Source organism: Sander vitreus, chromosome 13, assembly GCF_031162955.1.
Source record: "Sander vitreus isolate 19-12246 chromosome 13, sanVit1, whole genome shotgun sequence".
NCBI classification, from domain to species: domain Eukaryota; kingdom Metazoa; phylum Chordata; class Actinopteri; order Perciformes; family Percidae; genus Sander; species Sander vitreus.
In genome coordinates, this window is record NC_135867.1 from 16,185,390 (window position 1) to 16,212,850 (window position 27,461).

Sequence of the window (27,461 nt, forward strand, 5' to 3'; positions counted from 1 at the left end):
CTCATTGTGTGACATTATTGCTGCTATTCTTATAGTGTCTATCTGCACTGGCCAGTTTAGATTATTGGAGGACCCCCACCATCACCCTGTAAATTACACCTATGGGTGGAAGTAGTATTCAGATTGCTTAGAATCTTTACTAAAGTTAAAGTAGCAATACCACATTGTGAAAATCATAGGTCCTGCATTCAAAACATTACCTAAGTAAATGTTATATGTAACTATTATCAGCAAACTACATAAAGTATCAAAAGTAGAAGTACTTATTCTGCAGAAACAGTCCCTGTCAGTGTATTACTTTTACTGCTGCATTAATGTGTATTGTTGCATTTTACTGCTGTAGGTGTTTAAGGTTGTGCTCAACTCCTTTTATATAGTGGTGGGTAGTTTAATATACAGCAATGCATCCTATTTTCTAAGATAATCATGTTTGTAACATCTCTGTCCTGTGAGAACCACATATTTCTAAAAAGTCAACTTTTCATGAGCTCAGAAAAACAGCCTTGTTTCTGTCCAATCATTTTCTAACTGATCCAAGAGGGTTTTAAATAGTCCATTAAGTTTAAGAAGTAGGATCATTTTCTCAACCCATAAAGGAGACTTAATCCTTCTAAATCTTGCAATATTGGCTTAAAGATAAGGCCAGAAAGTAACAAGTATGATCCTGAGATCAGCTTAATGAATTTGGATAGGCAAAGTGAAAGAGCAGTGCCTGCCCTTTAATGCCAGCCATGAGCCCTTGAGCAATGCCTCTACCTCCCGACTTCTCTGGTAAAGCTGCTCAGTGTCAACCACAGTCTGTATAAAATAGGTGTCAACGTGTGGTTGTACTGGGCAGCTTCCAGTGTGAATGTGCACGTCCTGCTTTCATCAGTGCACAGGATGTCGCTGAAAATTACAGCCTTGTATGTTTGTGACCCATAGCATTAGTTCTATATTTTCTATTATTTATCTGTCAATCTCTACAGTATATGTATACATTTTCAACATAGGCCTACACAATAATAATAATAATAATAAACAGACCTGTAATAAATAATAAAATCACCAAATGTGTAATTATATTATGCTGCTGATGTATTGGATTGCATTGACATGTTGAATGCTTCTAATATTTTTGCTCCTTGTACACAGAGTGGACAACATAATGAAAACACTGCTCAGTATAATACAGACCAATCAGTACGCCTCAAATGTATATTCTTAACACTAAATAATTAACATAAGTAAGGTGACATAAGGTTTCTATTTTTCGGGTGCCTTGTATTCACGCAGAAATACAAGTGTTTATTTGGACTTTTTAGCTAATTGAAAAAAATGTTGTCAACATTCAAGGCACCACCACCACCACACTGGTTGCCAATTTCTCACAATGTTTTTGTGCGTTTAAAATGTTCACCGGGTGGGCCGACGGTTACTGCTCCTTACTGCGTCTCAAACAAACGTACTGCATTCTCGGAGTTTGGGACAGACAGACATAGAGTTTTATAGTAAAATATTTGGTTACATTAAATAAAATTCTAGCTATGTATCTGGACCAGGACTTGTTGTTTTTACAGCCAAGTAAAATCGCCCGTTTTGTTTTTAACGTCGGTCATATGACGTTTGACTGGGTGTGTCCTCATAGCGAACGTACCCCATTCAGTTCATTGACAGAAATGGCTACCACGGAAGTGGGTGAGTAACGTTAGCTTCATAACTGAATTCTTTATGAATTATTTCCTTACTACATAAAGGCAACAGCAGTTTGTTAGAGCGCATTTCACACGTACAACATTTGTAGCGACCCTAGCACGAGGCTGTTTTCTCCAGACCCTCTGAAGCTAACAACTAGCCGCACCAGCAGTTGCTGCAATGATGCCTTCCCTCCTCTATCAGTTTTTGTGTGTTTTATTTCACAATTAACTGGCTACAACATTGGAGTTCCTAAACCCCCCTAAATAGAGTAAAATGCCTTTATTTCCCCAATATTGTATATATTCTAGTTTTGAAACTAAACCGGGTCAGCCTTTTACTTTATGTTGACCAATTAGCTAACGTTAATGTTGTCTCTCTGTACGTTAGCTAGCTAGCTACATCTTTGCATCTAATTAGTTTAAGGAAGTCTTGATTAACGTTAGGTCTGCCATGTAACATCTAGCTAGCTCAGTCTCTTATGAAACATATAACGTTATATGTAATTGAATCAATGGTCAGTCCTCTGCCATGGATATAAATGCTCGTTAATTGTACTTTAAGATAACAATATGTATCTACTGACAAATCAAGGTCAGTGTATATGTGTTAGAAAATTCTAAAAGACGCGTTCGTTTGATTTCTGAGGAGGAAGAAGAAAGGCTTGGTCCAATTGAAAGTTAAGAAAAAGATTTACTAAAACAGAATGATGAAATGACAAGTCAACAACAATACACAATAAAACACTAAACCCTGCCAGCAGCGGACATGGATCTATGTTTCTCCCTGATGGAGTCACATAAGAACCAGGCTTGTGACATGACAAAACAGTATACTGCAAGCAGCGGACATACAGAACATGCTTCCCCTGTTGGGTCACAGTTTGCAGTCCTGAAGTCACCTCAGTCACACAAATGTATTCCCTAGAAGTTGAGGGTGGTACCTCAAATGAAATCCCTTCTTATTGGTCAAATGTCTCTCAAAAGAAAAGGTGTTAGTTCCCAATCCATGTGTCTTGAAGCCACACCCGGCCACAGGATCTTACCAAGTCAGTGTCAATTGTTTTCCAAACTACAGGAATACTCATTCTTTGTCCTAATCAAGTCTAGCCCAACAGGGGATAGCTCCCCAAAAGGCAGGAACAGCACTTTACCTTTCCTGTGGGGACATGAGTATCCTCTAGAATGCAAATTGACAGTCATGACTTGATCATTCTTTAGAAGCTTGGGTTGGAATGAGGCATGTCAAATGTTAATTAAGGCTAGTCAGTTGATTCTATCTGGCTGTAGGGTGCATATGGTACATTTAGACCAAAAGTACATTGTTTTCATGACATAAGCATTGTTTTAACTTTTTAAAACATATATAGATAGATAGATATATATATATATATATATATATATATATATATATATATATATATATACGTACGTACGTACATACATACATACATACAGTAATGCCTTGAGGCTTATCTGTCTGACTGTCTTTGTTTTTTCTCTCAGAGCGCAGACGTGGCCAACTTGCTGCTCTGTCCATAGCAGCAGTGGTCATCATGGTGGGAGTCCCTCTGTGGTGGCGAACTACTGAAACGTACCGCGCCTGGTTGCCTGTCAGTCAGATAAATGAGTTGGCTAATATGCAGGTATGTTTGTGCTTTATGCTATTAAATACGTGACCTCCATCTTGTGGTCCATTTTTTCTTCCATGTCTCATACACATTTCTTTTAAAAATGTTCCTCTCCTTATGTCTTTCCTTTTGTAGCTACAGTTGAGTGCTGATGTGGAGGTGGTGTTTGCACGTGGAACGGTGACACCAGAACAGCAGAAGAAGGTCCCACTGACACAGACACAGGATGAGGAACACACAGTAGATGGTGATTTAATATTTAAGGCTGTCTGTGATCCTATGGTTACAAAATATGAAGACTGCAAATTAATTCTTGTCTAAAATTCGTGTTTCCAGAGAACACAGTTTTGAGGTACAGGTATGAGATAAGGTACCGCACAGCTACAATCATGGAGGAGGATGCGCTGGACCAGCCCACTGCTGCAGGTGAGATGCTGTCTGCCTGTCAAATCCAACTTTAAGATCTTCAGATGCTAACATGTGTTATCTCAGTGGGACCACAGGTTGTAATGTCTCTCTAACTCTTCTCCTTTAGAGGCAGATCTTTCTCTGCACACACTAACTGAGAGTCCGTGTGGCTCTTTAGTTGTGTATGTGATCCCAGAGTCATCTTCACTGCTGCCTGAGGTTAAAACTCAACTTTTTGATTTTCTTTTTTCCCCCCTGTATTTAGTTTGAAAGAGTATTGTTTGGCTACTGTTAACCCTTTTCCAGTCATTATTATCTTGTTTTTTATAAGTGTGTATGTGTTTATATGTTAAAAGAGTTCATTAAAGACTGTGTGTAGTTTAATGCTTTGATTAATAGTGAAATTAGCTTTTATGAGCTAATGGATCTCTGTGGAGTCAAGTAGCGTTTTCACTATAATCCATCCAATATATTCTGTCATTACTGCTTAGAGTCTCTCTTATATGTCTAAATACAGTACCTTCTGCACAGCTTTTAAACAGAATCATGTGTCCTTTGTGTCACTCTGCACAAGTAGAAGGTATTACCCATTACTGTACTAATGTGTACCTTGACGCTTCTTAGGACGTGGACGTGTATATCGGTCAGCGACGGACAGCCCTGCTGCGTATTGGTGCCCAGATGAGAGTGGGCATGACACTAGAGCAATTGCTGGCTCATCTGGAGCCTCGGATCAAGCAGGTGCTGCAGGTGATGTCTTTTAGCCACACCGACATCACCGCCGCCCTCAGTGACAGAGTTCGTCTCAGCCCTGGCAACAAAGAGAGCATCGCTGACAGTATGAGAGCCTTTAAATCCAGCCCAGGTTGGTCTTTGTTTCAGCGCAGCCATAAAGCGGACCAACTTAGTTTCTATTTCCAGTCAATAAATTCTTCAACTATGTAACACTTTCCTTTTGTTTTATGCTTATTCTAAACTTCTCTTTAGGTTATGAGATAACATTCAGTCTGTTAAACCCAGACCCCAAGTCACACCGGCTACACTGGGACATAGAGGTTGCCGTACAGACTTACATCCAACCTTTGCTTACAAAACTAGCCCCTGTGGCCAACTTCAGCCTTGACTCTCAGGTACTTTGTCTGCAAGTGTGTGAATGTGCACAAATACAAGATGCTCAGCTACTGCATGTTAATAAATATATTCTCCTTACAGACCTTATACTACGCCATGCTCGGTGTCAACCCACGCTTTGACAGCAGCAGCAGCGCCTACACACTCAACTCTGATAGCCTCGCGCATGTCATTAACCCTGTGGAGGCTAGACTGGGTAAAAAAAAAAGCAGCGTTTTTCAAGTTTTTGCCAAAAAAAGAAATGTGATGTAGGTTGTTCTGGTGTATTTATAGCTGTTTTTTTTTGCATTTGATTTTGAGGCTCAAATGCTGCATCTTCCAACCCGGTGTTGAATTTTCTTCTGTACGTCCCGGATGCCCACCATTCCCCCCTTTACATTCATGACAATAAGAAACAGGAAGTGCCTTCTAATGCGTTTCACTCTCCACGTTGGGGTGGAATTATGGTAAGGTAATCTAAGGGCAACACTGGGTGACCGTAATCTTAATACTATGAATAGTTATAACTTAGTATGAGTGAATATGTTAAATATACATAATTTGTTAGCTTTGCAGTATTTTTGCACTCTTCATTTCTTGTTTTGGGTACTGATCAACAAAAAAATGTCTTGTCCATGTTTTTATAGGTCTATAATGTTAATGGTTTCTATAGACCAGAGGCTGTGTTGCCTGTTGACATCAACATCAACATGGCCAAAGTCATGGGAGTCTTCCTTGCACAGCTTCGGTAAGTGGACATCTTCAAAACAACAGGGGTTGCTTTTCCTGTAGACACAAGCTAACTTTCCTGTACCATGTCCTGTCAGACTTTTGCTGGGTGTGCAGTCGTCTACCGCTCCTCCTGGCTTCCTGATGGCGCCGTGCGGCAGTACAGGACTAGCTGATTGGGAGCTGGACCGTCTCATGTGGAGTCGGAGTGTGGAAAATGTTGCAACAGCAACCACCACCATCACCTCACTGGCACAGCTGCTGGACCAGATAGGCAACATTGTTATCAATGACAACATTGCTGAACAGGTAAGATGCATACACTCGCATTAATCAGTAGGTTTCTATGTTGCCTATTTGTGTGAGTGTACATATCTGGCCATATGGGGCTCTGTTCTAGGGCATTCGAACACTAAAATGGTATTTGACTGGCCTGGTACTGTCCACATCTCAGATTTGTGAAGCAATTCAAACAGGTCTGGTGTTGTGCTCATTGACAACTGTCCCCCCCCCCAGTTACTAGAAACTATTGACCAGTCAGAGCTTAGTAGGTGGTAAGTAAGAATAAGGCATGTCGTTGACTTGCATAGCTAGCTAAAAAGAATATCAACAAAAAAGGTGATAAGCATGGATGAGATAGATGTGGCTGTACCTGTAAGTTGATTTATAGAAATAACTCTTATTTTTTTGGAATGAAACTTTACTTTTTAGCTCCATTACTGACTGCGCTCCTATAACAGCCAATTCACCATAATGTTGTTAGTTCTATTCAACACTTTGATCTTGGCTTGGCTGAAATGAACATTGCAGCCTCTAGGGAACACTAGACTGGGACTCTGCATATTGTTAATAAAGTATTTTAGGCACTTTATAACTAAAACCCCAAACCTGTTTTTTTGGTCAATGTGAAAAACATTAATTTAACTGCTACTAAAACTACTACGGCAGCTTCCATATTAATTGCAAAGGACGTCAAGGATATGAAACTTGCTAGTGTTTGATGAGAGAAAACCAAAAAGTTTACTCCCCCTCTAAATGAAATAACTGCTACTACGAACACGTCAGGCTGAATGAATGAACAAATTACAGTGCCTAATTGGGTATTTAGACTCTAAAATAAGTCGTAATTCTACTATTCCCTTTCCTATAATTTCATCAGTTTTATCTAACCTGTGATTGTTGTTGCTGTCCCTAAGGTGTCCAGTGCTGTCACGTCTCTGCAGCTGGCTGTGGCTGAATTGGAGGCTGGGAACCTCGGCTTTGCTCTGCAGTACAGTAAAGAGGCCATAATGGCATCAGAGAGGGCATTCTTTGACCCTTCACTTCTCCACCTTCTCTACTTTCCTGATGACCAGAAGTTTGCTATCTACATACCACTCTTCCTGCCCATGTGTGTACCTATTCTGCTGTCACTGCTCAAGATTGTTTCTGAGGCTAGACAGAAACGCAGAGAGAAGCAAGCCAAGAAGGACTGAGAAACACTTGAAGAGAAGATCTAAACAAAAAACAAACTGTTTTGTCAGTGGCCTTGACATTTAGGTGAAAAGGTATGCATGAAGAAACTTATTTGCAGCATTGGAGTGTGGAATTTACAAAATAGTCACATATGATTTCATTGTTTCATGTAAGGAATTGTTTATCTTACAATTTTAATGAATGGCTGCTGGGCTGTATGACACTGTATACTGGAAAGCTTGAATTGTTGTAAATGTGAATAAGTTTTATATTTGAATTCCACTTTCTATTCTAAGTTATTAACAAATAAAGACTTAACTCATGTGTTCGCTCTTTGGTTAGCAAAAAAATAAGAATACCTGAGTTTATATCATTATTACATTTGGCAAGCACTCCTAAAGCAATTTACACCAATTTTGTCCATTAAAATTAAACATAAACACAAGGTCTACCTAAAAAGTTTTTTTCAGGAGCTTTCAATTGCATCTCACTGTCTTCATCAGCAGAGTTGTTTGTAATTCAGTGGTCTTGGGATTGTTTGTCTTGCTAGACAAACCAAAGCACTGACTGTGTTGTCCTTTAAGGCGGTAACAATGCATTTGTGTTGATACTACACCTGGGTCACTGACTAATCCTGAATGTGGCCTAAGTAATCGGATCCTATTTTATCCTCAATGTCACTTGGATATAGTCACAACTTGTTGTGTTAATGTAGAAAGGGACAAAAAGGATACATACTGTTGACAAAACAATCTCACCTTAAGCTTTATTTAGTAGTTTTTGATCATAGTACATCATTTTCATTAGCAGATGGAATTTCCCCAGTTGTTTTGGAATTGTAGCTAGATGTCCAAACATTTTTGTCCGCTGATGAAGCTCACTTGATATGATCGAAAGCTCCACAACAGCTGCTGAATGGACCTTGAGGTGACATTGTGTTATACATGTTGTAGGATGACTCAAACTCCAGTGCGGTAGGTGGCGGTGTGCGCACATTTAAAGCTAGTTGTGATCCACCACACCACTGAAGAAGAGCGCTTTGTTGGAGGAGGGCTTGAGTCGCGGCTTGCAACTTTTAGCTCGTGTTCATTTGATTGTTTTGACATTCACCCCGAAGGATTTCAGCTGTAACGTTAGCTAAATTGTTAACGAGTAATTCGCCGGTAGTATAATATATTAAGTGAACTACCTAAGCGTAATTTTATCGTGTGTTCGGCCGGAGGGGACCTGTTTAGCCAGCTTGCTAACTTCCTTAGCTAACGTTAACTGTTATTGTTAGCTAGTTTTGTGCTAACATGTCTGGCGGAGGTATAGTTCGAGGACCAGCAGGGAGCAACGACTGTCGGATATATGTGGGGAATCTCCCTCCCGACATCCGCTCAAAGGACGTCGAAGACTTATTTTACAAATATGGTGCCATTCGTGATATTGATCTGAAAAATCGAAGAGGAGGACCACCGTTTGCCTTCGTGCAGTTCGAGGACCCGAGGTGAGTTGCATTCTCCCGCCACATAGATGGCTTACACGCACACGCGCTTTCAAAATGTATAGCTAGCTGGCACACACTCCTACCAACAGGCACATACACTCAGTTGCCAATGTATTAGGTATATGTGCAGTCAATACTACCTTCATTGAGGATTTAAATGTTAAAACCGTTTAAAGAGGTAGCTACGTTAAAGATGCAGTGGGTGGAATGCAACAAAAAAAACTCGAATTTGAAGTGGAGTGAGACCTCTTTCTGCAGCTCTTTGTCTCACGGGCAATGCATTCGCAGAAAAGCCAATATGAACGCCTGAAAACGGAGCCAAGAGGAGATGCAGAAGTCTAGTTTTCACTAAGGCCACTTGCATTACAATATGCTGAAGGATTATTACGGATTTTTTGCCCAACAAGGCCAATAATAAAATGCCTAATACACAGGTGGTGTAGAATTTAAAGCTGCAGTGATTAGTTGATCGACAGCAAATTAATTGATTAATCATTCAAGAACATTTTCAACATTCTCTGGTTCCAGCTTCTCAAATGTGAACATGTTGCCTTTTCTTGCCAGACATGGTACATTGAACATCTTTGTGGTCAGACAAACAAGACACATGGCATTACAGTACCTTCTTTCTTATATAGCTATACCTAATGCTGTTATGCTTCCAATTAAAGAGTCACGTTTCATGTTTCCCACCACAGATTTCCCTTGTTAAGGTAGATTTATGCCGTCCCTTCATGTTGCATTGGTTATAGAGAATGAGTCGCGGCCTGGGTCCAACGTTCCGCTGCCGCTGGGTCTAACTGTTTCTCCTCTCCCCGCAGCTTCGGATAACGTCTCCCTTGAACTGTGTACCCATAATACATCCATTGTCGGGCCGCTCTCTTTCCAGCCATGGATGTATTAAGCTCCCAGCGAGTTGCGACTCAGTTTACTGCCCCACTAACACGTGTTGTCACCATGACAACTAAGAACAATCGCCATTTTGTTGTTCGATCCTCATCGAATGACCACGGCAAACAGTTCAATGACCCTTCTATCCATTTTATTTCTATGGACGTACACTAATTGAGCAAGATGCATTTCCATCAGTATAGGCCAGTAGTTGTAAGATACGTACACAACCAACATACACGACCAAAACAAACCAATCAGCTTAACTAGTATCTGGGGTCATTAACTAGTAAAGTATTAGTATTGTAAAACTAGTGTTGATGATTTGTAACTTCGGGATTTCACAGGGATTCTGAGGATGCTGTCTACGGCCGCGATGGTTACGACTACGATGGCTACCGCCTGCGTGTTGAGTTTCCTAGAAGTGGACGGGGAGGTGGAGGAGGAGGAGGAGGTGGTGGTGGTGGAGGACCAATGGGACCCCAAAGGGGAAGGCATGGCCCGCCTTCCCGACGTTCAGAGTACAGGGTTGTTGTGTCAGGTGGGTGATGTGTTCCTCCCTCTGCAGGTTATGCTTTGCAGGTTATCTATTTACGTAAGTGTGTAGATGAACATATGAGTCTTACATCACCTTTTCTTGTCAGGTCTTCCTTCCAGTGGAAGCTGGCAGGACCTGAAGGATCACATGCGAGAAGCAGGGGATGTATGTTATGCTGATGTGTACCGTGATGGCACCGGGGTGGTGGAGTTTGTACGCAAAGAAGACATGACCTACGCTGTCCGTCAATTGGATAACACCAAGTTTCGCTCTCATGAGGTACGTAAATGGTTTCAGCCTCAAGCTAACATAAGGAATGGCTGTGGAAGGGGTTACATTGTGAATGTGAAAATGACCAAGCAGGCAGTCAAAGGCCAATGTTAAGTTTGAATGATTATGTAATGTTGCATTGTAATTCTCGCTATGCCTGAGTGATGACAATGATGGTAACATTGGTAAAAAAATAAGCTTCAATGATTTTATCAGATTTTTAAACAAACATGCATTGATATATTTTTGGTCCAAGTGAAGGCTTTACTAATGAACCACAAAATATGTTTTGTAAGTTAAGCAACTATCCCAGAGGAAGTCTTTAAGATGTCCAATTTAAGTATTCATGCAGCTGATGATCATCTTTGCATGTATGCATGGCCAATTACAAATTCAAAGGTTAACGTGTGTTAATTTTGAAACTGCATCTATAAGCACACTATATGTACAAATGCAGTATTGAGAGCTGATATGATCCCCAAAGCATTTATTGTGACTATAGGTATTTGAGTCCTCTGTCTACCAGAGTCTCATTTAGCAACTTGTGCATGGTTGCGTATGCTTAGTTGTGTCTTTGTGTGTGTTCAGGGAGAGACGGCCTATATTCGTGTGAAGGTGGACGGTCCTCGCAGCCCCAGCTATGGTCGTTCTCGCTCTCGTAGCCGAAGTCGAAGCAAGAGTGGGTCACGTCGCAGCAGAGGGTCTCCACGTTACTCTCCTCGCCGCTCTCGCTCCCGCTCCCGCTCCCGCTCCCGCACCTAGATCCACCTTAACTAAAGCAGAGAGGAAATCTTCACGTCGCTCAACAAATCCTGTATACTCACCACGGAACATCTCATGTCTTATGTCTTCTTGTGTGGTCCCTATTCCCCCACTTTTTGTTGCAGTTTTATTTTTTATTTTTCGTTTTTGTACAAGGCCCCGTTTCACTCTGTCGTTCTTCCTTTACCCCTTCTCATCAAAATCAGTTTTCTGCTAACCATCTTTCACCCCTCTATACTTTTCTCCTTCTTGTCCTCTGCTTTGTTTCATTTGGAACGTTTTTACTTCTTTTAAGCATATACTACTGTTCTTTGACCCTCTTGTGTGTCTCTCTGTAGAGTTCAGAGGAACAAGATAGGATGGGAACAGAGGAAACAGTTCATATTAAGATAAACAGGAGGAGGAGTCAAATATGGCACCAATGGTATGATGGCTGTGCCTTGTCAACTGTGAAATCTGCATTATAAGGCTGTTGAGTTTTTTTTTTATTTTATTTTTTTTTATACATACACTTGACAATAGTGTCGCTGTTGAATGTTTTCAGTTGTAACAGGTTCTGTATACCACTGTGTATTTGGAGACCCAAAGCTTGTGTTTGTTTTGCTTGTCTTTTAGTCTTCAAAGTAAATTTTAGTTTTTGGGGACTGATTATAGATGGTGTTCCCTGTTTGTCTCAAAGTAAAGTAAACTCCCTGGTAGATGCATTTGACATTTTTATTTTAGTATTTTCTGAAGGTGTGATTCTAACTTGCCTCCTTCTCTTTGGTTCTGCTGGTATTCTGAAGGTTTGGACTGGGCTCATTGTCCCCCCATTTCGGAGCCGGATCAGGATTCAGGATCAGATCAGGATTAGGATTAGGCTTCAGGATGGATACATGGATCAGGAGCATGGGAGCATTTTCCCGGGAGAGGATCCTGACCCCCGGCCCTGTCCACATAACCCCATCAAACCGGAAATTCTGAAATATTCAAAACTAAATTGGCTTTCAAATAATCCTAATAAATTTTTTTTTTTCCATTTTGTGTGGGACCTCAGAGACACAGTTACTGACGGCACTATGAGGAGCGATTATTTTTCAGATTTTTGTTTTTCAAAATTATAAAAGAAGAGCAAAGCTCCGCTCAAAACCAGGAGGAGGGCTGGGAGGTGCAGGATGGATCCACACGCTTAAGGAGAGTGGTAAATAGTGGGCGACCATTACCGTGGAGGAGGGAGGGAAGAGGGAGGACTGGGATACGACAAGGGAATGTGACCTTAATGCGGTTTGTATCTTTTTCTTAGGTCAGTCTTTTGCTGCAGAGGATGATTTCTGATTTTCTTAAGTACAATCTCCAGTATCCTAAAGCTTTATTCTCTTTTAATAAAACTTTCAATAACATAAGTTAAGTGTTTGTTTTTCTTTCCCAGCATGTCTAATACAACAAAAGGTTGGACACAAAAATACCAGTACGCATGCACAGTACATGAACAGCCTGTATGTAATACCAGTTGTTTCTGGAGGACTTGATGCCTCATAATGCTTATAGTGTGCTGTTTTTTTTAAACTTATTTTTTTTAACCAGTACAAAGGAGAGCGTATCTGAGTAGGTGCCTTTTGCTATTATAAAGCCTGCATTTAATCTATAACAATGGGTTACATTTTATAAACTTGTGTTTTGTACATGAAATCTGAATATGCAAAGTAACTAGTATCTCCAGCTGTCAAATGAATGAAGTGGAGTAAGGCCACATGTCCATCCTGTGAATGTGGTATCAGGAACGCCTGGAGAGAATTCCATTACATCTGGCACAAATGTCATTAATACACTAATTATGTAAAAGATTTCACACAAATGTCAATAGGATAAATCGATGTGATGTTATTTCCAAAAGGTGAACTTCACTGTCATATTGTTAATGCAAAAACACTTTTCTGGCCATTATTCAATGCCTAACTCAGGGACCACCGGGGAGATTGTGTTCACATTTGTTCGGATGCTGAATTGGGTGCCCACCTTGAAACTGGTGATGTATAGATCTTCTTTGCTTTTGGGTTGAAGCTGTGTGGGAAGCATCCATTTTTTAGAATTTGTAACTTCTTTGCAACAACATCCATATTTCAAGTTCTGCTGTTGTGGCTACAACTTTGTGTTCTATCAGAATCAGCTTTATTGTTCAAGCATGTAAACGCATACTGTACAAGGATTTTGATTCTGTTTTTTTGTTTCTCTCAATTAACTTACACAATGATAAACATAGGACATAACAGGAACAACATAGTCAAATCAACTTCATTTATATGTCCCTATATCACAAATCAAAAATTTGCCTAAAGGGGCTCCACAATCTGTACAGCAAACAACATTTTTTATCCGTATCTCTTTATACATCCATGATCTAGAGTGGTAAATAGTGGGCGACCATTGACAGGTAGGGATGGCTGGGGTGTGATAAGGGTTTGTGACCTTTTAATGTTTGTTTTTTTCAGTCTTATGCTGCAGAAGATGAGTTTTGATTATGCTAAGTATAATTTCCAATATTTTTAAGTTTTGTTCTCTTCAACAAAGTTAAATATCTTTTATTGAACCTATCAATATCACATTCTTGTGTTTCTATTTTTTGTATCTACTTCTATCTACTATGAATTACTCTGTCCATCTAAAAGGTTACAGTGAGATGAAAGAACACGAAATTACAGACAAGACACTTATCTAACTAGACTGAAGGGCTTTTTTGGAATTGTCTGGTACTATTTATGACTCAGAATATCCTCTTACAGTTCAGAGACTGTCCCTGTTACAACTGGCACCAATTACACTTAAAATGCACATCGACTCGTGCCTTTCCTCCCCTGTTTGGGTCTAATCTTATTCTGCGTTGCAAGCTCTCCCAAGTTATAATGCAGATCAATACCATCGATCAACCCGATCACCTGGATCAATCACTTTCTCTGATGGGAGAGGGGGGATTGGGGTTGAAAACAGTGCATTCTGGGTGGAAATAAGATGCAGTCCCTGTCCGCCAGTGAAAAGCGCCGTCACCAGGGTGGAGGCTTCCCTCCAGCCAATCAGATAGCGAATGCGATGTGGAGGGCGGAGCAGAGACGCACGCTTTCTTTGCATAAATGAACGAAGAACTGTGTAGCTATCCGTAACGCACAACTCTAAACAATTTAATTTCGCTGAGAGACGGTAAGTGTTGCTGCATAATTCTGTGTTTATTGCTAATACAACCTGTACACACTGTCAGCAGAGCAGAGAGGGAATACTGAGGCTTCTCTTGCTGGCATGCTAATCTCGTCTGAGCATCTGTATTTGTCCCGAGAAGCTGAATGAATGGCACTTTCTTTGCATTGTTATGTGTAAACCTGACAAATTTAGTTGAATTACAGGAGTGGCGTTAACTTGTGTTTGAATATGTGCGGAAATGGTTAAGTGTTGCTTCACAAGCAGCGTAAATCAAAGTTCTAATGCTGTCAGCTGCACAATGCAGTTGCAGGCATGGTCATGTCATGTCAGCAACCTTCTTTTATGGCTTATTGTGATACTCGCAATCAGGACCCATTGTGTCTGTCTTATAAAACCTACATTACTGAGTTGTCTATATAACTGCACTCAGTGTAATCCAGAACAACTCTTTCAGAGGACGATCACGGTTTTTCCTACCAAGTTATGTAGTTGATTTGGTAATCCTGCTTCTTGAGGCCTTCTATCCAGTTAATTGGATTGGATAGAAGTAGCCTCATAACTATAGCTGATGTTTTATATAAGCAAATGGTGGCAGCTGTGTCATGAAAATGGAACAAGGCTCACTGTTTAAACTAGAACTAGTAATAATGAGGGAAAAAAAATTTTTTTTTTTCTTCTGTGCAGTCAAAAAGCCAAAATGTCTGACAAGAAGGCAGTGATAAAGAATGCAGACATGTCTGATGAAATGCAGCAGGATGCAGTGGACTGTGCCATGCAGGCTATGGAAAAGTACAACATTGAGAAGGATATTGCTGCCTATGTCAAAAAGGTACATAAAATCAATATCAAAATAGTACAAGCATGTAAATGAAACCTGTTAATGTTATCATCCATGCTATTGCAATTGTCTCCCCTCCAGGAGTTTGACAAGAAGTACAACCCCACATGGCATTGCATTGTTGGGAGGAATTTTGGGAGCTACGTGACGCACGAGACGAAGCATTTCATCTACTTCTACCTGGGCCAAGTGGCCATTCTACTGTTCAAGTCGGGCTGAAATCCAAACATGCCCTCGGAAAACTACTTTTAATTCAGCCCTTAATACTTTTGTGCCACGCTGTACATTTGCAACCACCTTTCTGCTGACATGCCTACCTCCTGGTTTCCTGCTTGCTTCAGTCTGTTATTGTTTGCCACCCACAACACTACCATCTGTGGATGGCGCTGTAGTTGTGCCTGGACTTGTGATTCAATGTGACATTCTTCAAACGACTCCCCATTCCAGCACTCAGTCAGCATTTTCACATCTGACAGTTACATGACTAATTTCCGGATATTATTTTTGCTGTGCATTGACGGACATTGTTTCATATGGATATGTTGTATAATAACTTATTTTTCATGGAACGAGCAACAGACATTTTTTGTTGAAATGCCTTTTAATTTTCAGTGTTGACTGAGATTGAATATAAATTCCAAGGCTGTTGCTTACACTTAATAAAGAAAATTACATGCCAAGAGATTGAAGGTTTTGTACATGCTTGAACATTCCTGTTTCCACTTCAGTTGTGAATCTTTACAATGTTAGTGCTGTAGATCTCTGGAATGTGAATTAGTGTGCATTTTGGTATTGTGATATTTTCAACATGTTGAGCACAAAACAACTTTGACACAGTAAAGTGGTTCAAAATGTGACTCATGTCTATGCGTGCCTTGAATTTGCTTCACTACCATGTACTAAACTCAAATGTCCTGACATTCTGATCATAACATTGTGAACAATGATACACACTTATGCTCTTGAGGCTGCAAACAGTCATGTTAAGAATGGTTTCTCACATGTATACAGAATAAGTTTCCAGATGCAGGGGACATACTGCTCTATTGGAACAGGTAGATGGGACATCCATGTCTACTCGAGTCCACAAATTGAGACATGAACATTCAACACTGGTGGAAAGCTTTTGAAAAGTGTAGTTTTTGAAATTGTATTAACCAGCATTAGGGCAAGTGTTAGGGGAAATGAACTGCGAACATACAGCAGAAGGAATTACAAAATTAAACTATAATTTAAGTTTTTTTTTAAAGATTGATTTACGATACTACATATAAAAGGAATTGTAGTCTTTACTCCTACGTTTACCTGACATCAATAGTTAAAAATCCTTTCTGATTAGAAGTTGTATCCAAAAACTGATGCACTGTTATAGGTTAAACTAACCTATAAATAATAAACTAAGAATTAGCTCTACCATACCTTTTTAAGTCTTGCATTGCCAGACCACAGAGCTAGCTTCACCTTGTTCAGCTGCACCTTTAAATGCATATGCATGAATGCATCAGTAAATATTTATTTATGTTTATAGATAGAGATATACAGCATGGACCAATGCCACGACTAGTTTACTGCCCATCTCTATACAAACACGAAAAACTCAACAAGAAAATGTATACAAAATAATCAAATATTACATAAATATGTAAAAGGTGCAGTTGTGAAAATGATTAAATCTTTTGATACTCAATTACTGCACTAACATTGTTGGATGCAGGACTTTTTCTTGTAATGGTGTATTTTTACATAGTGATGCTGTAGTTTCTTCATCTGTTTCAGAGGGAGGCGATGTTCCTGGTTTACACTGTAGGGGGCAGTAATGAGCCTGACATTTGGATATCAAGCTTGAAAGGAGGGGCGAGATCCACCAAGCAAGGGAAATACTTCCCCGATTACAAATATGGCGGCACAAACGGAGTTGTTAGCGCCGGCCCTTATGAGCCGTAGTAATGTCCCTGTTTTTCCTCCGGTGGCTTTATCAGCGGAGGCCGCCCCGTTCACTCCGCTCGGAACGGATGGTTGGCGGCTCGGCTCACCGTCGGACGTCGAGAAACAGTTTTCCCGCTGCGCAGCAAAACTCCGAGCCCTGCGAGCAGACTCTGGCCAGTTAAGAGAGGAGCTCAACCTGCTGTTTGACCAGCTACTGTCCGAAAACTACAACAAAACCTTTGACCCCAATATCAACATCCGACCAGAGGTAACTCATACTGTCTTTGGTCTTGTAGTGACGACTGTATGTATTCAACTTAACTTGTGATACTGAAAATGCAAAACAACAAACTAATGAATACTACTGAAATCAGATGTGTGATTAAAAATTCATGTGGTCATTTTTTTTCTTTAGTGAAAGCATCCTGTCATGCAGTACTTCCTAGCAACTGACCAGTATCAACATATCCACGTCATGATACACCCAAAGATCTATGCACAAAGATGCTAAACACCCTAGCAACCACCTAGCAGCCATGGAGTACACCATAGCAGCCACCCATCGCCCTAGCAACCACAGATAACACCATAGCACATAGTACTGCCATAGCAACTGTACAGGACACCCTAGCAACCACTTGTGTTTTATATCTATGGCATACCATTATAATAACTAACAGCCACCTTGTTACTCCTTAGCAACCTATATAGTACTGTCCTACCAACCATTTAACAACACCCCTGGAAAAACAAAGTGCAATTGAGTTTTGCTCTCACCTAAATGTTCTTTAAAAAAAGTTTGCCTTTTCTTTTTGTATCAAGCTTCTACTTAATCAACAAAATGAGCATATGTGATATCCAGGATTATTTGTTTGTCTATTAATTTCCATTTCAGGATGTGTGCACCCTGTTGAAACATGCCAGCTGTCTTGTGCCACTGAGTCAAGAACATTTAGTCATCAAACTCTGCCAGCTAGTACATCATCTACTCAATCAGCTAAAGGTAACAACTAGCTTTAAGTAAGAGTAGACCTTTTACTAATGTAATATCTACTCATGTACTGACCATGACTGCATATGTACTCACCTGAAATGTTCTGTCCCTCTTACTTTCTCTTCTCAATGTTTCTTAAGGTAATAATGGACGAGCGGACCTTGGATGTATTGGTGAATTATACCGCCGGTGCGCTGAAAGTGTGCAGTATGTGGACACACTCAGATGTCCTCTTGGCACTCTCCACAATAGTGTATGGGAATGGACCTCAGTGCCACCAGGTAGATATTTGTAGCGTACAAGTGTATGATAACTGCTGAATATATTCATTGTGGTTTTTCTCATTCATAGCACCTCAATGACTTGCTGGGTGAAGACGGAGTCCTCTTGCTGTATAGTTCTCCATCTCAGCCAAATATGGAGTTACGCCGTGTTGCGCTTACCTGTATGGCCAACATCTGTCTCAGGTAGGCTTTAGTGTGCTGATACATTTAGCCAGTAGCCATAGTGCATTTTTTGTCTGTGTGTAATGTGCGTCCACTTTGTAGACTATAAAACATGGACATGGTGTGTCTGAATTTGTTTCTGAAGAGGTGTTTTAAAGCTTTGAGTTAGGGTTCCATATCAACCTAAAAGATGATGATATGTCAGTGTTGTGTTCACAACCTGTAAATACTGTGGTTGGCTGGATTGTTTCTCTACAGGATCCCTGGTCAGCCACCTTTGGATGATCAATACAGAAGTGTATCTTTCAGAGTCTTCCTGAAAACACTGCAGTCACCCAAACCTCCCAACACGGATGAACTCTTCTACTGCATGGTACAGATAAATGGCATAATGTAAAGAAAATTCTTATGGGGAAAAATACATTTAATCGTAGTTGATCTATGCCTGCCCTTGTGTTCTGTGTGTAGGTGATCCAGGCAGCACTGAAGGGACTTCAGTGTTGTCTCTCAGGTGGGAAGTGGAAATTTGGTGGAGGAGAGGAGGTTGGGTCTGTACTGGCTGCACTTAAGGTACAACATTTTCAGATTTTGTAATTGCATTATCACTTTTTTTGCCCTTTTTTTTTTAAACACAAACAAACATGACAGTAATCTATTGTAGTAATCATTTGGTACATGTTTTCTGCAGAGGCTCTTGTTCCAGGGAACCCCAGGTGTGAGTGTCGAGTGGCCGGCTGTTCTTTACCCATCACCTCTTCCTCAGTACGAAGGTCTCTCTGCATCAAAACCTGTTGAACCACCAAAACCCATTGAATCACAAAAGGATGCCGCGGTGCCAGGCAAAACCTCAGGGGTAAGACAAGTCTTCATTTTTGTAGTAAGAGGCGTTTCAAAATGAGTGATGAAACACACATTTTTGGTTGAAATGTTTTTCATGTCTCTCTTCCAGAATAAAAAGAGGAAATCCAGGGGAAAGGGGAAGAAGACGAGCACTGAGGAGAGCAGGGGTGACGATGGAGAGGAAGATGATCGAGATCCAGTACCTGAACTTCAGAAAGGAGGTGGAAGAGAGGGAGGCAGAGGTGAAGTTGAGTCCTTGTCAAAACCCTCCGGCCCGTCTCTTTACCCGTCCTGGAAAAAAACAAGTTCTGACTCAGAGTTTTCTGACCCAGAAGGCAGTGCACAGAGCAAATTAAGGTACAGAAAAACACTGCCCATGTCACAACTATCTCTTTTTTTTTTGGTACAAGCATGCCTGTTTTGTTTTTACTGTAAGTTGATGGTTTTCCCCCCCACTGCATTCATTGCTACAAGCATTTGTCTTAAAAAGGACTTTTATATTTGAGAAACACAATTAACTATGCTTTGTAAAAGGTTTAACGTTTTATAAAGTGGATGGAAAAGTTTTTTCCTCCTAATGCTGCATGAACTGCGAACTCATCCTGCAGCATCTTTCTCTCTTAGGCTTTACCACGGTCGTGTGCGTCAGGGAGCACTGCACTGTCTGCTAGCGGTGGTGAAAGCTGTAGAGAAGAGAACTCTGTACGGGTACTGGTCCTCCTTCATCCCTGACTCTCCTGTTGGTGGGCTGCCGCCTCTCACTCTCCTCACAATTATACGGAAGGACCCCTCTCCAAAGGTACAACACAGCCTCACTCGCGTTACAATTATCCTCGAAATGTATGGCTGTAGCATCCGTCTGTACCCTCTCCCTCCAGGTGCGTGCGTCTGCGCTTCAAGTGTTGTCGGCCATGCTGGATGGCTCCCGTCAGTTCCTGGCTGTGGCTGAAGATACGGCGTCTCCTCGTACATCTTACACCCCTTTCTCCTTCTCGCTGGCTACTTCCGTCAGAGAACTGCACCGCGCTCTCAGTCTGGCTCTGCTGGCCGAGACCTCCCCTCAGACGCTCACGCAGGTCATAAAGGTACGTTAACATGCACAGTTTTGTGATCAACCTTCTGAAAGCTTTTTCTTCTGTGTTATTGCTACTTTGTTCTCTCTTGTTGCCCAGTGTCTGAACATTGAAAACGTTTCAAAAGAATGATTTATTTTGATTAAAATTGATTTCAACTGTCCTCTGTTATGCAATGTGTGATAGTTCAACGTTGAGCTTACATGTACAGCTCGTGTAAAAGTCAAGTTAAACCTGGAACATGTTTTCAAACGTGCACACATGTTGTTGGGGAGTGATAGCTGCTATCACTGGGATTGGACCTACAGCTTCTAATGGCTTATCCTGTCTGTTAGTGTCTAGCCTACCTGGTGGCAAACGCTCCCTACCACCGTCTCAGACCTGGTCTGCTCAGCCCGCTCTGGAAGCAGATGCGTCCCTATGTGCGCCACAGAGGTCTGTATTTCGTCTGTGCACTCAGTGAACTGCACACAAGGATTTACGAGAACAGGTTGGCAACACAAGCTTCTTTTAATACAACTGCTCTCTGTCTTCAGATGTGAATGTTCGTGTGTCCGTCCTGACACTTTATGGGGCTCTGGTGACGACTCAGGCTCCTCTCCCTGAGGTGCAGCTTCTCCTCCGACAGCCGGAGGTCAGCAGCAGCACTGGCTCATTCACGCCACAGGACTCGGCTCTCAGCTGGAGACAAAGAGACGGAGTGTCCTCGCCCTCTCGCACACCAGTCAAACCCTCCCTGCAGAGCTCGCACGCACACTCCCCCCACATTCCTCGCACACCGGGGGAGGAGGACACCGCCCCACCGTGGCTCCTGCAGCTGTGTGTGTTGCTGGTGACTCAGCCCAGAGAGGACCAATCAGACAGCGAGGGAGCGGGAACAGGAGGGGGTGCTGCTCTAGAGCCCTCCCCTGTCCGGCTAGAAGCTCTACAGGTGATAGATAATGGGTGAAACAGAAAGTGACAAAAGAAAGCCCCAAACAGCCATTTCTAAAAAAAATCTGAAGGTGTTTTTTGAAGTATGAAATCTGAAGTGTGTCCTGTGTGTTTCAGGTCATGTCCCACCTGGTGCGTGGCTACTTCTCTCTAGCTCAAGCATGTTTGTGTGAGATTGGGCAGGTGAGCGCTCGCTGCCTTGGGGAGACAGACCCCTCCATACAACTGCATGGAGCAAAGGTAACGCCTTCAAGTTTCTCTTACGCCATCTGTAAATGACCACTCTTGTGTGTCTCTTGCCTTGTTTCTCTTATCTGCACCTATGTCCAAGCTTCAGCAATACAAATGGTGTAAATATGAATTTAGATGTGAAATGACGGCTCGAGACAGAATGAGACCTGTGCACTAATATGTATGTCATTGTTTTTTATTTAGTTACTAGAGGAGTTGGGGACAGGAATAATCCAACAGTACAGACCAGAGAACAACGTGCCTGAGAGCTTGAGGGTCCCCATAAGCCAAGTAAGGACAAACTGTCTTTAAACTTGAATTTCCCCATGGGGATCAATAAAGTATCTATCTATCTATCTATCCATCTATCTACAGTATCTATCTATCTACAGTATCTATCTATCTCTATCTATCTACAGTATCTATCTATCTCTATCTACAGTATCTATCTATCTACAGTATCTATCTCTATCTACAGTATCTATCTATCTATCTCTATCTACAGTATCTATCTCTATCTACAGTATCTGTCTATCTCTATCTACAGTATCTATCTCTATCTACAGTATCTATCTATCTCTGTCTATCTACAGTATCTATCTCTATCTAAACTATATATTCTGTATCAGGGTAGACCTGTTTTGAGAGAATGTTTCTTAGGTCCTATTGCTGTTTGTTGTCATTGTTTGTTTTCTGAAAACATTAACTTGAGAAAGGAGAACGTAGTTTTAATGTCCCTTTTTAGGAACAGTTAACCCCCCCCCCCCTAACATTTGGTTATTATCAATATTAATTAACATTAGCATTAATGTGATATATTAATGTGTTTTCATACATATATTTGCACGATATAGGTGGTGCTCTTTTGGTCAGAAGTTTTGAGTGGTCCTCTGAACGGAGCGCTACAGAACGAACAACATCCCACACTGCAGACGAGCGCCTGCGACACACTCCCCTCCATTCTGCCGCAGGCCTTCGCACAGCTGCCTGTGAGTTTCACTTTGATTGTTTCTACACAACTACCACTGTGTGTAAAGGTCCAGTGTGTAACGTGTTTAGTTGTTCATTATCAAAATCTGTGTTGCCCGTTCACAAACTTGTCCTTTTTCATGAATATTTACCACCGCCATCAATTCCAAGTATTCCTATTGGCTTGAAATTTTACATTTGCATTCGCATGAACTGGGGTAGACGCTCCATATTCATGTGCCATCTTGAAATACGTTAGCCGGTAAGGGACATACAGGAGATACTGCTCCGCCTTTCGTGTTTTCGCTGTCACATGATAAACTCACAGGTGCTGCTAATGGGTATAGTCACTTCCCGGCCCCGGTGAGTTTGAAGAAGGAAACATGGAGGACCACACGTATTCCAAATCCAAATTTCAGGAACAGGAGTCTTCTTCTTCGCCCAGAAAAAGAAAAAGGATATTGAAAAGAGCAAGAGACCAGCGTCATCAGAAAAAAGCGTGAAGGCTACCGTAGCTGTAATATGTACTTTGAACTGCGTGGCGGGGAGAGAGTTGATTGCGATATATGATCTCAACGCTAGATGTTCCCACACAGTGGACCTTTTAATGGAGCTGTAGGTGTGATGTTGTTTTTAAGGAAAAGACGCAGCTGATGTGCATCACCGTGCTGCTGGGGCTGACCTACAGTGAAAACTATCTGGTGAAGACCGCAGCCGTCAGGGCTTTGGGAGTCTACATTCTGTTCCCCTGTCTCAGAGAGGTAGGGACACTGACAGCAACTATGAGCATACTGAACACCATGCAACATGTTGCTGACCCATAAGGATCTTTTATACAGGTTGAGATTTTTTTTTTTCCCTCTTTTTCTCTGTTCAGGATGTGATGTTCGTGGCGGATACAGCAAACACTATCCTCGCTGCACTTGATGATCGATCTCCAAATGTCCGTGCCAAGGCCGCCTGGTCCCTAGGCAACCTCACAGACACACTTATTGTTAATATGTAAGAAAACATGGATATAATAATTCAAGGTAGAGCTTAGATCGGGCCCAAAAAATCAGCCCGACATATTAACTAATTATGAGCCCGATCTAAACCCGACAATTTTTTAATACGTGGGCCGTTATAACTGACGTTCTCAACCTTAATTCTGAGTTGTTTGAACTACAGAAATCTGTTTAGAATTATCTTAATGAATAATGCAACAAGGACGAAGCATGTAAACTGCGCTGTTTGTTTATTCAGAATGGAATGGATCACAAATGATCTGAATGAAGAAACGTAAAAAAAAAAAACTTGACCCTAGCTCCCTCAGCCAAATAGTGAGGGTACAGATCAAGGCAGCAACATAATCAAAGCCCTGGAACCATATAGGAGACTTTCTTGTCTCGATCACCTAATTAATACTGTCCTTCGCCACAGTCTGTCATATATATCTGCCGGGTTGGGTCAAGTTCAGGCTTGGGCTTGGGCAGAGAATCTAAACTCTAATTCAAGGTATATAGTCTGTTATCAGAGATTGTATTTTTGTAATCTGTTTATCTCCGGTTTCTTTATCAGGGAGAGCGTAGGTGTGGACTTCCAGGAAGAGTTGTCCGACATGCTGCTTCTCAAGATGTTGCAGGCAGCCACCCGAGCATCAGCCGACAAAGACAGGGTGAGAGCGCTCACTCTTTTACACACAAGAGCAAGGCACAAACATTCCCATTTGTTAAGTCTTACCACATTTTGTTCTGCTATGAAGTAGTTTCAAAATGGATCTGTTTGGGACACAGTTCAGTCAAATAGGAAAACGACTGAATCTGTGAGAATGGGCAATCGACCTAATCATGTTATTACATTAATGCCAACTTGCTTAGTATAACCTCATTCACCCCCCAGGTGAAGTCTAACGCAGTGCGAGCACTCGGGAATCTGCTTCATTTCCTGCGTCAAAGTCAGCTGAGCCGATCTGCGTTCCAATGCCCGCTGGAAGATGCAGTCCTTGCTCTGGTTAAAACTGTCCAATCAGAGGCTACTATGAAGGTCAGATGGAATGCCTGTTACGCCTTGGGAAATGCTTTCAGAAACCCAGCCCTTCCGCTCGGTAAGTGTTCATTCATTTCCTTTTTCCAAGGACATTCACCTTGTTTGCCCTCGGTATGAATTGGTCAACACGGGTCATTGCCCTGACTCTTTGACCATGCTTCAACCAGGATTTAAAGGAATAGTTCCATATTTTGGGAACTATACATATTTGCTTGCTTGCTGAAAGCTGGAGATAAAGATGAAGATGAACACCGCTCTTATCTTTTCGTTAAATATGAAGCAAGAAGATGGCTAGCTTAGCTAAGCTTAGCATAAAGACTGGAAACGGCAAAACGGGTGTATTTCAGAAAATGTTGAACTATTTCTTTAACAAAGATCTGATGCTGTGTAACAAATTCTTGACCAGACACAGTGACGTCCTGGAGTCTCTACTAGTTGCCTAGCAACCTCACTGTGACAAAAATATCATTGCGCTCGGGCCAAAAAATAGTTCCAGCATGTAACTCTCCTGTATAACCACAAACTGTTGTTTTTACATTTAGTTTTTTTTGTACAGATTAAATGCAAAACTGCAGATACAAAACCTGTTAATCAGTGCGCTCTAGAGGTGCTGGTAGGATTACCTTTGGACATAGCCAGGTTAGCTGTTTCCAGTCTTAATGCCAAGCTAAGCTAACTGCCTGCTGGCGTTGGCTTCACATTCAGCGTAAAGACTTGAGAATGGTATTGATCTTCTCATTTAACTCTTTGCAAGAAAGGAAATAAGCATGTTTGCCTAAATGTTTATGACTGATCTGAATTTTAGTTTTGTTTTATTGATGCCTACATGTCAAACTTAACAGTTAATTTCTGTCTCTTTCTTCCTCTTAGACTCGGCTCCGTGGTCTTGTGACGCATTCTCCTCTCTCTGTCATGTTGTTACTTCCTGTAAGAACTTCAAGGTGCGGATCAAGTCTGCTGCTGCCCTGGCAGTTCCTGCCAAGCGCGGCTGCTACGGCGACTTAAAGCAGTTCAGCTGTGTGTGGCGTTCCCTGGCCACAGCTCTTGAGAACAGCGAAGATACAAACGACTTCTTAGAGTACCGCTACAGTGCCAGCCTGCGACACACGCTCTCACAAGCTCTTCTACACCTGCTCAGCGTCAGCCAGTCACAGGACATGCCCGCCCTTGGGGCATCGCTGGCCGGGGAGGAGGGGAGGGGCATCAAAGAGCATTTGATCAAATATCTCAGAGCAGAGGAAGGAGGAGGAGAGGGGGCAGATGGAGAAAAAGATGCGGCGGGGGACAGTTTTACCCCTCAGCAGAGAGTCAGAGGTCTTCAGGAGACCCTGATCAGACTGAAGGAGATGAAGGCTGAAGGGGAGGGATGGGGAGAGGAGGAGAGAGGTAAAGAGGTGGTAGTTAATTTCCTGGAAGATTTGCTCAAGACCTGTGAAGGGCCTTAAAGAGTCTCATTTCCAGCTGCAGTGCTTGGTTTAAGGTCGCTTTCACACCTGTAGTTCGGTAGACTGGGTGCGAATCAGGGGTGAAGTTGCAACACTGTTGGATTTTTCATTGTTTGTTTACACTGCACTTTGTCAAACTTGCCAAACATTGTAAACAAATGTCACACGGTCGCTGGTCTATTGGACAGAATGTCTGAGTGAAATTGGACGACACTTCTGGTCTCAGAAATAATGGAGCAATATCAAATTTATAACGTCTTGGGTTTTCAGGTTTTGCTTTAGTGTTTTTTAGTAGAAGGCAAACAATATAAGCAGCTGACAAGACAGCGAGTGAAGGAGAGGGTGGGCCCTGATGAGAGAGAGATTGTGATGGGTTGTTAAACAGACGACGAGCAATTTTTGTACATAATAGGTTATGAATTTGAAAGTTATCATCCCTTAAAATATACAAGTCCACAAGTTGAAATTGCAGGCTAGTACATTTTTAGTTTTTGGTTCACTTTCAATATTTGGGTCGGATTGCATTCTCACCTAAAGTGATCCACTTTCTAGTTCACTTGGAAGCCAACATAGACCCCCCGTTTTCAAGCTGACCAAAGTTTAAATGAGCTTTCACACCACCCCAAACGGACCGGACTATCTGACGAAACGCTCCAGGGTTTTATTACAACGGACCAAACTGCTCAGGTGTGAAAGCAACCTAAGAAAACTGTCTGAGATCACCAGGACTGCTCTCTCAGGTTGCACGGATCAGAGCAGGCAGACAATCGAAGGAGAGACATCCAACCTTAAACTAACCGGTGACTGAAGGCGAAGATTTTATAACCTGCTTCGTAATAATCAGATCTTAGGACATCACAAGGAACCACAGGGCTGTTTTCAAAAACTTTTTTTTTCTTTTTCATGTACATTTAAATATATTTTGAAGTTTGCATTGGCTTTTATATCCTTTTATTTATCTAATTGCACTTGCACTCTTATATAAATAAACATCTGATATACAAAGACGTAGTGAAATTATATTCTGAAAACAAATGAATGGACAAATGTAACTTTTCAGTGGAATCATGTTGTGATGAACATATTGTGTTATTGTTTAACAGAATTGTGCTGTCCCAAGTTAAGATGAGGAAAATGATTTATTGAGGTGTGGAGAGTTTTGTCTGATTTAATACATAACAGTGAAACATGGTTGATTACATCTGCCATATTGAAATATATTTTGATATATGAAATGAATCTTAATACAGTTTTATTGATCTAAATAACATTGTGCAGCCAATAATTATTTCAATCATTAGTCATGTATCAATACACTACATTGTCTATGTTAACACAGCAATGATGACGCTGACTGAACTAACAAACGACTTCCATGCGGCAGTGATTTCCCAAAGTGTGGTTTCAGAGTTATTAAACACAAGATAGACATACAATAAGTGTCGATGTCTGCGAAATATTTGATCTGCTCTGTCTTGCAACATGCTGTTTTCCTGAAGTTGACCTTAGATTTAAAACACTAAAGTATTAAAGTAAGAGCTTGTACATAAACAGGTCACTATCTAAACTGAAAAGCTGCCAGTTCCTCCCGTATAACATATTTCACAAAATATG

The 27,461-nt window shown here is 41.4% G+C and overlaps 4 protein-coding genes across 6 annotated transcripts; all 4 read left to right on the forward strand.

Annotated features, from left to right (window-relative positions):
* Nucleotides 1-1,569: 1,569 nt before the first annotated feature.
* On the forward strand, nucleotides 1,570-7,330 carry pigs (phosphatidylinositol glycan anchor biosynthesis, class S). The gene is made up of 12 exons (XM_078266356.1): nucleotides 1,570-1,677; nucleotides 3,180-3,319; nucleotides 3,440-3,551; nucleotides 3,641-3,730; nucleotides 3,840-3,931; nucleotides 4,337-4,577; nucleotides 4,700-4,842; nucleotides 4,925-5,039; nucleotides 5,144-5,289; nucleotides 5,470-5,570; nucleotides 5,650-5,860; nucleotides 6,748-7,330. Exons 1-12 carry the CDS (start codon nucleotides 1,599-1,601, stop codon nucleotides 7,024-7,026), a joined length of 1,749 nt encoding a protein of 582 aa, XP_078122482.1. The 5' UTR covers nucleotides 1,570-1,598; the 3' UTR covers nucleotides 7,027-7,330.
* Nucleotides 7,331-8,021: 691 nt separating this feature from the next.
* Nucleotides 8,022-12,338, forward strand: srsf1b (serine and arginine rich splicing factor 1b). 2 transcript variants are annotated; one of them, XR_013502830.1, is made up of 5 exons: nucleotides 8,022-8,495; nucleotides 9,734-9,927; nucleotides 10,031-10,203; nucleotides 10,783-11,380; nucleotides 11,742-12,338. XR_013502830.1 is itself a non-coding variant. In XM_078265642.1 (4 exons), exons 1-4 carry the CDS (start codon nucleotides 8,302-8,304, stop codon nucleotides 10,954-10,956), a joined length of 735 nt encoding a protein of 244 aa, XP_078121768.1. In that variant the 5' UTR covers nucleotides 8,022-8,301; the 3' UTR covers nucleotides 10,957-11,461. The 2 variants fall into 2 exon arrangements, 1 of the variants encoding a protein (XP_078121768.1); XM_078265642.1 differs by lacking the exon at nucleotides 11,742-12,338 and having other exon boundaries at nucleotides 10,783-11,461.
* Nucleotides 12,339-14,017: 1,679 nt separating this feature from the next.
* Nucleotides 14,018-15,819, forward strand: dynll2b (dynein, light chain, LC8-type 2b). The gene is made up of 3 exons (XM_078265643.1): nucleotides 14,018-14,127; nucleotides 14,809-14,953; nucleotides 15,044-15,819. The coding sequence occupies exons 2-3, from the start codon at nucleotides 14,822-14,824 to the stop codon at nucleotides 15,179-15,181; spliced, it is 270 nt and encodes an 89-aa protein (XP_078121769.1). The 5' UTR covers nucleotides 14,018-14,127; nucleotides 14,809-14,821; the 3' UTR covers nucleotides 15,182-15,819.
* A 1,006-nt stretch (nucleotides 15,820-16,825) lies between these two features.
* Nucleotides 16,826-27,115, forward strand: heatr6 (HEAT repeat containing 6). 2 transcript variants are annotated; one of them, XM_078265860.1, is made up of 20 exons: nucleotides 16,826-17,156; nucleotides 17,784-17,891; nucleotides 18,023-18,163; nucleotides 18,234-18,349; nucleotides 18,587-18,701; nucleotides 18,797-18,898; nucleotides 19,017-19,181; nucleotides 19,278-19,525; nucleotides 19,793-19,967; nucleotides 20,047-20,253; nucleotides 20,577-20,676; nucleotides 20,778-21,172; nucleotides 21,292-21,414; nucleotides 21,610-21,696; nucleotides 22,260-22,394; nucleotides 23,013-23,135; nucleotides 23,252-23,376; nucleotides 23,935-24,031; nucleotides 24,256-24,460; nucleotides 25,273-27,115. In XM_078265860.1, exons 1-20 carry the CDS (start codon nucleotides 16,860-16,862, stop codon nucleotides 25,845-25,847), a joined length of 3,639 nt encoding a protein of 1,212 aa, XP_078121986.1. In that variant the 5' UTR covers nucleotides 16,826-16,859; the 3' UTR covers nucleotides 25,848-27,115. The 2 variants fall into 2 exon arrangements, with proteins under 2 accessions (XP_078121986.1, XP_078121987.1); XM_078265861.1 differs by lacking the exon at nucleotides 18,023-18,163.
* Nucleotides 27,116-27,461: the final 346 nt, after the last annotated feature.